This window comes from Montipora foliosa, chromosome 13 (genome assembly GCF_036669935.1).
Source record: "Montipora foliosa isolate CH-2021 chromosome 13, ASM3666993v2, whole genome shotgun sequence".
NCBI classification, from domain to species: domain Eukaryota; kingdom Metazoa; phylum Cnidaria; class Anthozoa; order Scleractinia; family Acroporidae; genus Montipora; species Montipora foliosa.
In genome coordinates, this window is record NC_090881.1 from 33,996,017 (window position 1) to 34,011,016 (window position 15,000).

Here is a 15,000-nt window from a genome sequence, read left to right on the forward strand (position 1 = left end):
ACGATTGATCATCTCTAAAAATCAAATCACACAACCATCACAGCACAGAGGGCAGTACTCCTCAGAGCCTCTCATTTTCTGCTCCACACTGATAAAAGAACTGCTCAGTAGGTGTTTTAACGACCAAGTAAATCATAGGATCCACCTTGCAAAGTATAATAAACAGCACCAACAGGCATCATTTCACAGTAACTTTCTTTTCACATGTAAGACATTAGGATTACGACCACAAGCTCGAAGGTTAGAACCACATTGAACAGAATATTATTAAAAACTCAAAAGAAGTCATGCTCCGTTACTTTCATGTGATGGTCACAGTTAAGAAAATAGCCAGAAACAACCTTGTAGACTTAACATCACCAAAGAAAGGTACTGCTCGGTAGATTACCTTTCAACGATCAAATGCAAGGATATGATCAAACACTTGAAAACCACCAGGCACAGCATGGCAAATGTCACCAAAGAGGAGCGCTGATTAGCAGATTATAATAATTTGGGATAACTTCGAACCGCAGCGCTTCTCAGTAGCTCACATTCTGGAGTCAGTTACCTTTTAAACGGGTGATAATAAAATCACGTTCCCTTTCACCACGTAATTTTGCTCTGTATCACAGACACCGTTTAAAAGCGAATGGGGGAATGGCTTGAGCGCCATGGAATGTGCCTTGAATTTGGAAAAAGACGTGTACGACGCTTTGTTGATTCTGCACGACCTTGCCCAAAATGCTAACGACCCACAGGTAAGAAGCAGAATTTTCGACAAATACACCCTAAGTTATTCCAAAATGGCTACCATTTTAGTATTTTTTTGGTTTGCTTGGAAATTAGCCCGTGCTGCCTCGTTCAAGGTCAAATATTCTTTTGAATTTTAAGATTAAAGGGTCCCTCCACTAAAACAAGAATTTGACTTTAAAATATTTTACATATGTTTACTATCAAAATTATTCGACCATTTTCCAATGGTAGCGTTTGTATCCGAAGTAGACAAATTTCAGAAACGCTTGTTTTGGTGTTCAGATTTTCTGGGCGCTGCCCTTTTAAGTAATTGTGACGTGCAATGATTGTTTTATTGTATTCACACAAAGAGCTTTTGTTTTGAAACAATAGAGCAACCATTAACGTCACAGTTATTCAAAATGGCAGCGCCCGGGAAATTTGAAAACCAAAACAAGTGTTTTTGAAATTTTTCTATTACGGATGAAAACGCCTCCATTGGAAAAAGAACGTACAATTTTGATTGTAAACATTATGTTCAATATTTTAAAGTTAAATTCTTGTTTTGGTGGAGGTTCCCTTTCAGAACGAGGCAATATAATGCGGGCGGTTGTATATTGCCTGATGTAATAGCAGTCGCGAAGAACAATACGTCGATCCTTGGTTATGGGGTTCTCACGTACACTGAACAATGATCTCTAACATTTGAAGGAAGGACCAGCCTCAACAGCTCCAGCCTCGGGAAAAGACAGAAAAGGAAAACTGTGTTCCAGTCTGCTCAATGTTAAGTCGTGACATCAAATCCTTGGCAGCCTTTTATCTTTCCTTTAATCTTTCCCATCGCATTCTTATATCGTTCTTACTATTTTCAACGTCTTTGTACCATTAAAGAAATCAGTTTTATTTGTGACATGATTTCGCAATAGCTCTGACTTTGTCGCGCGTAAATAGGAAATTGCTTACGGCGCATGCACCTGCTGATTCGTTCAGAGCAAGACATTATTGACAGCTTTTGACTAATCAGCTTATTGGATTTACAGTTACAAGACTTCTTGGAAGGAAATTTCCTTGGTGAACAAGTGGAGAGCATCAAACAGCTATCGAATTACGTCAACACCCTGAGGCGACAACAAGAGAGTGGAAACTATGCTCTTGGAGAATACCAATTTGATAAGATCACTTTAAAAGGCGGGGACGATTAGGCTGTATTCTGTATTAGTTAAAATTCCACTACCGCACAATCATGAAGCCATCCATTGCATTGGCTAAATGCCATACTATCTTTTGATGAAGTATCGAAATTGCGGAGGCTTTCAAAACTTTACAATGAAACAATATTGGTATGGAATCGGAGGTTGTAAGATTATAGCGGGTTTTCCTTAAACAAAGGAAATGAACACTTTCTCTTCCATAAACTCTAGTTTTCTGAGTGAAAGAAAAATCAACTCAGCGCTACACGCTGTGATCAGATATTTAATTGACGTGTAGAAAATGTAGAAAACTAAGTGAAAAAAACTGGAGCTATCAATTGAAGTTTTTTATTTATCAGGAAAGAACGAATTGGGCGCTAATTATCTTATATTTTGGACACTTTTCCTTCCAGTATTAGACTCTTAACCTGTTTTTGTATCACTGATTTAAAGTGAGCCATTGCTCAATGAAAAAAACAGTTGGACATGTCGTTGATTGTAATCATGTAAGGCACCTTTTTCAAATTATGATAACTAGAAGCAATCGATCTTAGAGTACATTGATCTTATTAGATGGTTTGGTCTGTAGTATCACTAAGTATTTTACGAGTTGTGCAAACAACGAGTTGAAATACTTAGCGATACTACACATTGACAATAATGTTAATCATATATATTAGCACGCACAACTCGATCAATAAATCATGTTTTATGAAAGAAGAAATTGGGCTTCTGGCGTGTGTATGCATGTGAGTGCATTGTTTGCAGTAAGTGCTGAAATTGTCGGAAAAACTTCTTATTTTTCTGAACTGAACTGAGAAAATGCTACAGTTCGACAACTTTAGGCCTAGCAGTATGGCAGAACACTTTTCAACGGATCTAATTTTTATGACCAAGCTCCCTTAAGTCCTCTCTTGTTCATTGAAGAAGTATTCGACCAGGCAATCACTAGGTCACGGTTTCCACTCCTGTTGCGAGAACTCGGATTTTTCCGACTATACCCGAGCCACCATCGATCAAATTCACGATCATTTGGGATCTGATGACCATTCCTTCTAACTGCGTTAACTGTAGTGACTCGAAGTGTTTATTCACCGGAAAGTTCTTTAGATAAATTGTAAAACAAGAATGTCCAAACATATTCCTTTGCGCCCCATGATGCGATGCATGCACCGCGAAAACCAAGTTCACATATCCATAACAGAATTAACTGACGAGAGTGTAGTGTAACGTGAAGTGCTAGATTTCTATCCCATATGAACCATGTGAGCGTTAGCCCTACTGATGGAACTGGGCCCAGACAAGGACGGAGAAAAACTCTGACCAGGGTGGGAATTGAACCCACGACCATCGGGTTAGATCTCCGCCGCTCTACCGACTACAAACATTAGAGAATGTCACCTCTCACACTTACCTTGGTGTTTTGCTAGATAATAGGTTACGATGGAAAGAGCACATCGACTGAAATAGGGGCCATTTGGATCTTAGGGTTACTACAACGGAATTTTTGGTTTTGTGATGAGAATGTAAAAGCTACTTTGTATGAACCTATGGTTAGGCCCAGTCTTGAATACGCATCACGAGTTTGGGATGCGACATGCAAAAGCTTCAGGAAGTGCAACGTACAGCTATACGTGAAGGTCACTATCGATCTCTAAATCGCTTCATGAATTCAACTTAAGGGCCGAGGTGAGTGAAGCAGGGCAAGCGCTGGTAAGCGCTAACCACGAAAGTAACCTTCTAGTTTTAAATCGAACAATAATCTGCAAATGTAAATTTCTCCAAAATCATGATATATCGTGAATAGTAAGAGTATAAAAACAAACCTGCAAGGCGGCTTCTGCCTCCTCCAATGCTGGCTTGGCTGCCGACAGTTTTTCCTCCGCGAATGCCTTGTCGGCCTGTAAAATGTTCGCAAATGCGGTTACCATAGCAACAGTTACAAATAAAACGAAGGACAAAATGAAAGAGCACGTAAGTGACCACTCTCCTTAGAGAATTATCAAGCTCAAAAAAACAAATGACAAGGGTGAACGGAACCGATTGGAGAATTCCCACTTGTGGCAACTGCTCACGTGGTCAGTAATAGGGACCTTAAGCAAAGAAGACGACGACAGTTACGAGAACTTCGTCTAAAAATATTGTTTCCCGTTACTGCAATAACTTTGCGATTACTCCAAGTCGCTAGGCAGGGAAATTGTGAGTCCACATTCCAAGAATAAAATTTGTGAGAACGGTGTGGATATTTAGACAGAAAATTGAAAATTCATCGTCGGGTGCTCGCATCCTCCACACGACCTCAAATTTGATCATTTCACGTCGTTGTCAAGACGAGAACGGCAAAGAAATGTGTTAAAATGTAAAACGCACGTGCGGCGCGTGCAGAGCTATTAGGGAGCTTAAGATTTTACAACGACGACGGCAACAACAACGCCGCAAAACAATGATATCATTGGTTAAAAGAGCATAAATAATGGTGCTGCACGTGCAGCACGGATTTTAGGAAGGATTCTTGCGGTACTCTGCATAAGGACGACGTGAAATTACCAAATTTGAGGTTTTGACGACAACGTGAGCATGCAACAGAGAATCTTTCATTTTCTATTTTCACTTTGTAACTGCTCTTACCAATTTAGTTTTACGATCTTTCCCCCAAATTGTAAGAAGTGAACGAGATAGAATAACCGCGAAAGAATTATGATAAAGCAAAGTGATATTTCGAGGTGACGTTTTCGTTGAAGTCGCCGTCGTAGATCTTAAGGTCCCTAATGTTTTTGTTAATAAAACCTGTTGTTTTGTCGCGTTCTCCGTCGTCGTCGTCGTCGTCCTTTGGTAACGGCTCCCTATTTATGCAAGTGAAGTCAACCCCGACAATTTCAGGCTCGTGGTCAAAGCGAGCTAAAGCGGGATTTGAATCCTGAAACGGCGGATTTCCAGTCTACGCCCGGATTCCCTCTCTTTACATAGTACGGAGCTTTAGCAACGACGATGGAAACGGCAACGAGAACGTCATGTAAAAACATAAATTCACGATCACTTCGTGACTATTGCAAGCCTTTTAATATGACAAAAGTGTGGCAGTCCCTCAGGAATGAAACCGTTACGGGCAGCGCTTAATTTAAGGGAGAAAAATGAAAATTTATCTCCAGGTGCTGACGCTCTCCATAACACCTCAAACTTGGTAATTTCAGAGATAAACTAAGAATAAAGCCAGGATCCGTGCCAGGATTCGAGCCATAATCCGAGCTAGGATCCGAGCCAGGATTCAAGACCTAACCGAGACCTAAATTAACCTAACCGAGACCTACCCTAACCCTAACTAGACCTAACTAGACTAGAACCAACCTAAATAGACCTAACCTAACCGATTCGAGACCTAACCTAACCGAGAAATTCGAGAACAAATAGCGTAGAAAGCTCATCTTAGCTCGAATCCTGGCTGGAATCCTGGCTCGGATCCTAGCTCGAATCCTGGCTCGAAGTTTAGGTATCCTCGTAATTTCACGTTGTTGCTTTGCTGACGACGGCAAAGAAATGACAAAAGTGAAAAACGCACGTGCAGAGCGTGAGAAGCTATTGTTTTTGCCCACTAAATATGCAAATTTGTGACGTTTTCGTTGACGTCGCCGTTGTCGTTGCGAAAGCTCCCTAGTAATCATCATTCGGAGCCGGCATTGGAGAAGTAAGAGCTAACACAAAAGAGCTCACCTCAATTTCATCAACAATGGCTTGGGCCTTGTCCTTAACCTTTTGAACAGAAGCCTTAACTTTTTCAGCGGCTTGAGCACTCACTGTTACCTCTGCAAGCACCTAGAGTCGGAAAACAGTCATTTATTCGAGGCGAAGAATTATATCAACCTTCGTGCCTTTAGCGAGAGAATTTTTGCTAGACGGGAACTTTTCGTCTACGGACTTGCGAAAACGATCACCGAAAAAAAAAAATTTAAGTAGAAAAACCTTGAACCGACAAACAAAACCCACACTAGCGCTGATGAAAATTTAACAGGGAAACGTTTTTTGGGAGGCAAATGATCTCACTAACGACTGCACCTACCCTGCTCCAGTTCTTGACTGTGCAGTAAAACATAAGAATCGCATTCTGTGGTTTGTCACTCTGCTAATTGCTTAGCCAAAACCTATTAGCAAAGTGGCCTTCTGTCTTGATTGTGTTATGTGTTAAAACGATTTGCTATATACATAATAGACACCTTATCAGCTTTGACTGAAGCTACAGCGAGCTCCTTTTCCTTGACTACCAGTTCTTTGGACAATTCAGCCACAGATGCACTGGCCTCGACCAGTTTATCCAATCCAGTGTTCATTCTGTTTGCTAACTCGCCAATCTGTGATCTCTTCTCTGCGTATATTGTTTTATAACCATCAACGAACGACAGATATGACTTGGGGGTCACGTGCGTTTGTCGACGAAACCTGTCAAGTCACATGGGCTCAAGTAAATCATCGTGATACATAAACGCGCATATTATGAGGCAAGTGGAAATATCTCATAGAACAAAATAACGCTAGGTCAATTTTTTGCAAAGCTTGGAAATTTTGTTACTGATGGAGGGCTTACGAAGAGGGGAGCATTTTCCACCTTTTGCGGCTCACCAAAAATGGTCATTAAAGTGTCATTAACAGCCCTTTTTTTTTTACTAGAAAACCTTAAACTTCTTCTTTGGCGGCACAGTCTCCATTTCATAACCGAACTCAGCAGTAGCAATAAGAAAGGTTTCATCAATAGCGTGTCTTTCCCTTATACCGTAAAATACTAATTAATTATGTGTTGGATTCAAATTTAGTAAATTCATTGTCTAAAATACTTTCACCTTTAATGTGACATGTACTTACAGTACAAAGTTTGACATCAAGTTATTAGACCAAACTGGAAGCAATATGCAAGCAAGTGTGAGAAAAAGCATTACAACTTAGTTAACTTGAATAGACCTTTTTCAGTTATTTGCTTAGTTACCGGCCTTTAAATGAAAGTGATGCTGGAGCTGACCTTGTTATGATACAGACCTCCGTGCTTTTTTTATCATGCTAATTAGTTGGAAGAAAAGCAAGGAGGTTTCTATCAAAACATGGTCAAATGTAGCCGTACTTTCATTCATAGGCCAGGTAACTAAGCACATAACTGCGAAATGGTCTATTGATCAGTGACCACGTGCACTATTGGCGATAAGAAACGAAGGCTTCCGACAGTATTCTGACGCTCTTCGAGGAAAGTCCGAAGACGTTTACATAACTGTCGTCACTCGCAATACTGAACACGCGGGAAAAAAAAGGAAAGGAACTTTATTTAAGTGTCTAGTCGTTCTAGCGCTGGAGCGCTAATTGGGGACACTGTAAACTGAAATTAACAATGAAAGTAAATCAAGTCAAATGTGTGTGTCAATGTAACCATCAAGTACTGGGAGATCTCCTTGATGGCAGAGTCCTTACTACACAGACCAACACGTGTATTCTGAAAAAAAAAAACCTTGCCTTTCAAAATACTCGACGCAAGCCTCAGCCACACCATCATGAAAGGTACCCATAGTGTGCACCACACTGTTCTTGATGCTATCTGTGCACGTGATGTCAAACTTGGACAAGAAATAATCTGCGACTGCAACCAAAGCATCTTTTGGCCAGCGGGTGAACCAGTCCATAGTACAGCCACTGATTAGTCCAGGAAACTTAAGTGAACGATTGCGAAATTTCTCTCCCACCTGTAACAGATTGAATAAGAAAATGACTGTTCTCAGTCTAAATAAAATAATCGGTATAATAATACACCTTCCAGGGAACACGAGCGATGAACAATTGCATGCAAATCCTCCTCTAGAACTATTTTGATAATAAATGCACAGAATAGAGGGGTTTTCAATTGAATTTAGCTGTGGTTAAGTGGCCAAATTATTAACGCAATTGTGATTACTAAGCCTTGCGTTGCTTGAGGATCTCGGATCATTTGTTCAACCGAAGCATAGTTGATATACAGAGATCGTTATGAAACTCGACCTGTTTCTTTGTTTTATTATTTTGTTAGCTGTTTGGCCCTGACCATGCGCAAACCACACCCGTTTTCTAAAACAGTAGCCAATCAAACGTTTTTTAAGTTATCGGGGTTTCATAACCAGTCCATATATGACTGAAGCAAAAACGGAACCAATTACAACTTGGAAGTCCGCATTTTTCCGCGCTATAAACAAATATCATGTAATTGCTTCCAATTCGGAAACGTTCACAAAACTCCTCGGGTAGAGCCTCCTTGGGACACCAATGTTGGAAAGAAGCACTTACAGGCGAGAAACACAAAACCACGTGCAGATTCTTCCTGGAGCGAGTAATAAAGTAGTTGTAGAGATTGTCGTTTGTTGGCGGTACTCGTGGCAGTTCTTTCTTCATTGGCCCAATTAAGCCTTGAGTTATTTCATCCAGTTCGTCACGAGCAAATAAGTTTGATACCTATAAAACACAAAGAAATTAGAAATTAGAAATTCAACACATCTCGACGGCGTTGGTCTTTGCAGCCCAATAATTGAAGTTAACTGTGTCAGCTGTAGCGAACGACTCCTTACCTCACCCGAGGACAGCACATTATTCAGATATTCTAGGAAACTTTCATCCTTGATCTCGTTGTCGGTAAAAATGAAGGTGATACCTTTCCCTTCAGACCCTGCCACACGGTACAGGAACTTTAAGTCTTCCATTAGGTTGCTCACATTGTAAGACCTGGAAAATAAGGGGCAGGTTGTGCAAAGGCTGATTAGCGTTAATCCAAGCTTTTATAGTACGCGCGCGGTAATTGGCTAAATTAGCGGGCCGTATTCTACAGTACGGCCCGCTGTACAGCCCGCTAAGTTTAAAATTTCGACAAAACATCATCTAGCGAGTTTTTCATGTCATTTCTGTGGCATAAACTTGTACTGAAAACTGTTTGAATCTTGCAAGCAACTATTTCAAACTTAACAGCCAAGAAGATTTAGTTTTTGGGATTCTGGCACGGCATTCTTTGTGGCAGTTGAACCTTCCGCTTCACTTTGACTAGTTTCCTTGCCTGCGCGCCGGTTAACCTCAGAGTTTTACTAACTATCTTACTAACCGAGTTTTCTCGGTCCCTACTGTAAGTTACGGATCCTCGTTTTTTCCCGTTGATTTATGGCCCGCGCGCTTCGCGCTTGGGCCATAAATCAAAGGGAAAAAACTCGGTCCGTAACTTACAGTACGGACCTCGAACTTGGTTAGTAAGAGGTATATATTAAGAATAAATGTTGTTGTGTTACGTCGTTTTCACCTTGAAAGCGTGATCTGGAAAATCCTGTATCCAGCAATAAATGAAGCCAGTCTTGTAAGCGATTGTTTGCCTGAACCACCCACACCAACAAGAAGGGCATTGCCACATGGTGTACGAATGATACGAGAAATCTAAAAATATGAAATAAGAGACAAACCTTAAATCCATGATCGCAAGTCACTTATCACTTTTACCTTTAAGAATATATAATATCCGCCTTAGCTTGTTTATTCTCCTAAAATGGTCTGTGCCCTTATACTTTTAACATGAATCACTTGCTCTACTTCTCCTCCGTCTATAACAAGTGATGAAAACCATCGCAATAAGTAAATCACACCCTGACTCTAAGCGAAAAATCCATCCAATCCGCGCGAACGTCCTTGAGAAAACAGGATAAGATGATTCATTTTCGCAAAAAAAAGAAAAAAAATTCCCTGAGCTAGATAAAAAACCGAGTCCTCGCAGAGAGCACACCTCAAAGGCAAACTGAGCTTTAATGTTTCAGTCCTTACACTAGCGTCTATTAAGTCAAGAGCGGTCATCATTTGACTTGCAACACGCGACTGACGTAAGTTTGCTTTTTTACCAACCTTGACAAGATGGGTCATTGCATCTTTGAAAAACACGAGATCCAAATGCGCCCCTCTCACAGTATCGTTGTACATAGCCATGTATTGACATAACTTCTCGTTCAGGAAGTCCAATGAACTTACCTACGAAAGAACAAACCAAACGAAGTTAAATCACATTCTAAGATCTTTCCTCTGTAAAGGAAGCGCAACGAAAAACACCAATCACCATTTCATAGATCTTAGGCGCTTCCAAATCTGCATCCTCGGGCTCTTCTCCTGTAGGCTCTGGAGGCTCTCTTCAAAATCAAAATAACCATTTTAGTGTAGTTTTCCAACTATATAATCGAGTAAAGATTGATTCGTAACTTCTAGTATGATCTGAAAGTTATTAGAACAATCATTAGATAATCCGATTTATTAAGGATGGTTATGCAATGCCGAATGCAAAGCAATACCGAATGCAATGCAATGTAAGGAGGTACTGCCGTGCAGGGGTTAGCGGCGCCGAGACTCCCAATGGCTGGTCCATGACCTTTGCGATGCCGGTGAGTTGCTCTACCAAATGAGCATAGAACCCACTCAGTTGGGAGCAGGTCGATTTGTTGCCGAGGAAGGACTAGATGAGTGAAATAACAAATGAGCCCAACAAACCGACCTGTTCCCAACTGTGTGGCTTCATAGGTCAGTTGGTAAAGCAACTCACCGGCCTCGCAGAGGTCATGGGTTCGAAACCCATTGAAGCCACCTGAACTTTTCAGTTGCTTAAATTGTCTACTTTATCGCGACACTTTCGACCTCGGATTATGTTAAAATTACCAATGCAAGGAGAATAACCTGAGAAAGTCCACGAAATAAGGTTCGTCCATCAACTGTTCCACGCTACCATCTCCCATGTGATCTTCAATTACTTTTGTCACTGACTTTTCAAACCATTTGCGGTCGGCCTCGTTCGTGAAACGGTCGGCTATCACTCGGGTACACTCGTGTTTCCATAGAGCAAGCGCAAGCTTCTTAGTATCGACCTCTTCGCCAGCTACGTTCAACATTCCTTCCCATATGCGAGATAAATCACGGAGGTTGAAGATATAATGGAACTTGGCTGGTGTTGGTAACATCTTCGCCTGAAATAAGACAACACAGCAATGTTTTTTGTGCTTAGCATAGGTGGAGCCGTCCTCGATGGTGACAGGCGCCTTGTACGTCTATTACTAACACTGCTCTCCAAACAGTGAATCATAGAGCAGTCGAAAGTCTGTCGAAAGTAATAACGCAATTGCAATTGCTACGCTCGGTAATTGGTTTAAAAATATCGCACCAGTTTATCAACCAATTAAAAGGTAAACCAAAATAAATCACGACTTGTAAGCGCGATTTTTCCCGCGCTTTGAGCAAGTTACGTGGAAGTGCTACGAATTTGGATTGGTTCATTGTGCTGTTTGCACCTGCTGTGATTGGTCAAAGTAATTACTTAAGACACTCAATTGAAAACCGCTGTATACGTAAACGGTAAACCGTAAACAGACTTAAACATCGTGCGCAAACGTCTAGACTGCCTTGGTTGCTTTGAAATAAAGCAAAAGAAAGATATTTTCCAGGTGAATGTATGTGCCGTAATAATTATGAGATTGTCAGTGATGTCACTTTTATACGGTTCGTGACCACGATGACTGACCACAAGCACGACAATCTCACTTATAACGCGTCATTATTCCTCGTACACTTTGACCTGAAGCTGAAGTATTTAACCTCGTTTGACAAAATAGTACATGCGGACATTGGGTGGTTAAAGGAGTGGTATTGTAAAGAGCGCATTCCTAGATTCGCAGTATAGAGAGCTTGTATGCTATTACGTACCATTCCCACATTTTTTGCGATCAGAAACCTTACGTATATCATATTCTTGAGACTGCAATATCTAAAGCTCGTGCTTACAACATCCATTTTTACCTTTGTTTTTTGCCACAGAACTCTAGTACAAGTCACCAGTTCAGCTACAGTGCTACAAACTTCATCTGAGAACCGCGCCGAACAGAAGTAACCAGTTCCAATAACACCTGTGTTGTCCAAGCAGTTGAAAGAAAGGCTTGAATTATCAGTTTGTGGAGACTTGCTATTATCCATCCTTCATTTGATAAACGTACTTATCAACATCACAAGAACAGACCAGCTTATGCATGTTAATTGCTCGAAACACATGCACAAAGTTAGTTCCCGGCCTGTCAACACTTCGCGTTGTGAGCAAGTGGACTGTTCTCTGTACACATTAAAAATCCCTCTCAGCACTATAATCGCTCAAAGTAACCGTGTTAAGAGAACACCAAATTCGCAAACTTGAGTTTTTCACGTTACAATCCAAGTTTATCCAATCTGGAGACAATTTCGCAAAAATTCCACTTCGGCAGCTCACGGCGGCATTTTAGGGTAAACGGAAGACCAAAGCAAAGAATAGAAGTTGCGTTAAAAAACAAAATTAATATCTGTAAGAATACGAGACGTTATATAATCGCAAAGCCGACAAGTGAGGAGTATCGTGAAACAACAAAGAAAGAGACGTTTTTCAGTATGCTTTTAATGTTGACTCGGAGTCAATCGGAAACTGAAATCCGAGTGCTCCTAAAGGGAGTCGTACCAAAGACCTTCCGATTACTACTAGCTCGAATGTTCTACCACTGAGCGATAGGAGACTCGTCTGAAACACAGGGGCGGACCTAGGGAGGGGTGCGGGGGTGCGCACGCCCCCCCCCCCCCCCCCCCACGAAGTGACCTGCTGATTTCTAAAATAAATAGTATTTCGAAAAATGATTACTACCGATCGCAATACTGGAAGCAGTATTTTCACTTGCATCAAAAAAAACCACCTATCAGTTAAGTGATTTATGAGGGATGCCTCCCATTCAAAGAAAAATCCAGGATCCGCCCCTGAGACGACCTTCAGATTGGAGTACTACGAGAACCACTACGAGTACGAGTTTTCTGTACTGAGCACGCGCATTACGTTTAAAGAACAAAACATTTCGAAATGCGCGTGCGCAGAACTAAGAATTCGTACTCCAATCTAAAGGTCGCTATTAAACCAGGTTCAAGTGATAGCTGTTGACAAACACCGCGCACTGGGGCACCGGGCTGTTACGCGGGAGGTCGTGAGTTCAACTCCGGCCGGACCAACACTCAGTGTCTTTAAATAACTGAGGAGAAAGTGCTGCCTTTGTAATTACATCTGCAAATGGTTAGACTCTCTAGTCTTCTCGGATAAGGACGATAAGCCGGAGGTCCCGTCTCACAACCCTTCAAAGTTCACAATCCTGTGGGACGTAAAAAAACCCGCACACTTATCGTAAAGAGTAGGGCATGTAGTTCCCGGTACTGTGGCCTGTCTTCTGTGGTGTATCCTGGTTGTTAACCTCGTAGGGGACCTATGTCCTATTGTTAATTCCACCATGTATGTATTCATACTCAATCAGTAAATAAATAAAATAAATAAATGGTTTGCAATAGATCACTCACCAAAGATTTTGTCAATAGAGGCATTGGACGGCAAGGTACAGTTGAAGATAGAGAACTGACGCTTCAGTCGCTCAGGAATGTCATTTCTTCCTCCGCCAGGATGGATCATAGCTGCGATAAACTGAATATCTACGATGTGCGTGAACTCGCCAGGTTTCTCAAGGTTGTAAAAGCCTTTCTGTTCCATAACTTGACGCACAATTTCGTTTGTTACCTGAAACCACAACATCGCTTACACCTCAATTAAATCCTGAGAACCGAGGGGTAACTTTGTTCTGCCCTCTGTCGATATCGAGGGAAAGATAGACACTACGTGAATGAGATAGCACCAGAAGGGGTTTGATGCGAATGTTTTCTCGGTCAGATTCTCACCAATAACTGACGTGATTCGTTCCCAAGATTAACAACAGAGTAACAAACTAACTGAATGCCTGGCTGACCAAGCGAATAAGTCAAAATGTTAAGTAGTGCAAAGGGCATGTGAATTGCCAACAGATAGACTGCAAAGCATCCAAATACTGGTTGTGACGAAACTCGCTTCTCACTGCTATAGCAAAACAATCTAAAATCGGGCAAAAGCATTGGAACTCTCTGCTCTCAAACTTTTGAGATCAGTTGAAGATAGCCAAGTGCTCATTCGTGGGGTCAAACCACCTACGTCAATTAAAATGGTGACTGGTAGTTATTGCCTAGTGGCGCATCTGACCTGATCACCCCATTCGTTGATGATGGGCATATTGACGTCATCAATGAAGCAAGTCATCTTGCGTCCCGCAGGTGGGCCATACGTGGTACCCACGCGTTTGTCCACGTAACTCTCAATGGTGCGCTGAAAAGAAAACAAAAACTCGTTCTAACTTCGAAAGTTAAATTTTTAAGGTAACGAACTGTATGCTTCTGTGTTGATTTCCTCTAGGAAGTTGCAACAAGTAAAATAGGTTGGTAGACTAACCTGGAATAATAAAGGCGTGGTCGCTGAAGAGAAGTTCAAGCTCTTGCTCATGTGCGACTCAGGATTGTACTTAGCCAAGTATCCTTTGATCATCACTGTTTTAGCTGTGCCCTGTTCTCCAATGAGTAGCACCGCCTATAAAACAACAGCACCGTTCTTCGCACCCAACAATTTTCAAATAATGACATGAGAAAAAAAAAAATTGAAATATAGAGGGAGTACGAATGGGCACCTTCGTTACTACAAAGATCCCATAGCTGGCTTCCTAGCAAAGTAACGGGATTACTTCATGACTTAAAGCAGTCAGCTGGATTTTGCTGTTACTCCGTTCACCCTGTAATAAAGTCTGATTTCTCTTGAGAGCCAAGCATTCGCAGACTCAAAAGAAACTCGACCAGTAGCACCCCGATGCTAGTGCTTATTGCAGTAAACAATATGTTCAGCAACGCGTTTATGCAGGTTGCTAATGTTTATGCTTGCGCCGCTAGTGCAAACCAGACTTAAAAGAGTGTAGGATCGTCATCATAAAAAACGCAGTGAAATAAGCTACAATGAGACTGGACTACTGAATAATACGTAGTTGTAAGCCAACCTTGGTCTGTTTTGCAATGGTCTCCATAAGAAAGCTGGTCCTCACATTGTCGACATTTGGTACCAAGATGGAGGAATACTCTGGTTTGTAATCTGACGGATAAATGTATTCCTGGACTCGATTCAGCCAATGTTCCCAGTTACCTGACAACACATATTACATAGAAGGACTAAACAATACCATACAACGTAAAA

General features: G+C 41.4%; 2 protein-coding genes across 2 annotated transcripts in view; one reads left to right on the top strand and one right to left on the bottom strand.

The window, feature by feature from the left end:
* LOC137982772 (soma ferritin-like) overlaps positions 1 to 2,628 on the top strand; it is a 12,100-nt gene extending 9,472 nt beyond the window's left edge. The window contains exons 7-8 of the mRNA XM_068829923.1: positions 615 to 740; positions 1,755 to 2,628. Of these exons, the coding sequence (XP_068686024.1) occupies positions 615 to 740; positions 1,755 to 1,916 (288 nt within the window). The 3' untranslated portion in view covers positions 1,917 to 2,628. The remainder of the gene's footprint in view (positions 1 to 614; positions 741 to 1,754) is intronic.
* Positions 1 to 15,000, bottom strand: part of LOC137982116 (dynein axonemal heavy chain 8-like) — a 108,040-nt gene that overhangs the window by 42,828 nt on the left and 50,212 nt on the right. Inside the window, exons 47-61 of the mRNA XM_068829174.1 lie at positions 14,807 to 14,949; positions 14,215 to 14,349; positions 13,969 to 14,091; positions 13,263 to 13,476; positions 11,706 to 11,812; positions 10,593 to 10,879; positions 9,985 to 10,054; positions 9,777 to 9,899; positions 9,187 to 9,317; positions 8,471 to 8,624; positions 8,193 to 8,357; positions 7,392 to 7,618; positions 6,113 to 6,335; positions 5,613 to 5,714; positions 3,731 to 3,805 (exon numbers count right to left, since the gene is read on the bottom strand). Coding sequence (XP_068685275.1) covers positions 3,731 to 3,805; positions 5,613 to 5,714; positions 6,113 to 6,335; positions 7,392 to 7,618; positions 8,193 to 8,357; positions 8,471 to 8,624; positions 9,187 to 9,317; positions 9,777 to 9,899; positions 9,985 to 10,054; positions 10,593 to 10,879; positions 11,706 to 11,812; positions 13,263 to 13,476; positions 13,969 to 14,091; positions 14,215 to 14,349; positions 14,807 to 14,949 — 2,279 coding nt within the window. The remainder of the gene's footprint in view (positions 1 to 3,730; positions 3,806 to 5,612; positions 5,715 to 6,112; positions 6,336 to 7,391; positions 7,619 to 8,192; positions 8,358 to 8,470; positions 8,625 to 9,186; positions 9,318 to 9,776; positions 9,900 to 9,984; positions 10,055 to 10,592; positions 10,880 to 11,705; positions 11,813 to 13,262; positions 13,477 to 13,968; positions 14,092 to 14,214; positions 14,350 to 14,806; positions 14,950 to 15,000) is intronic.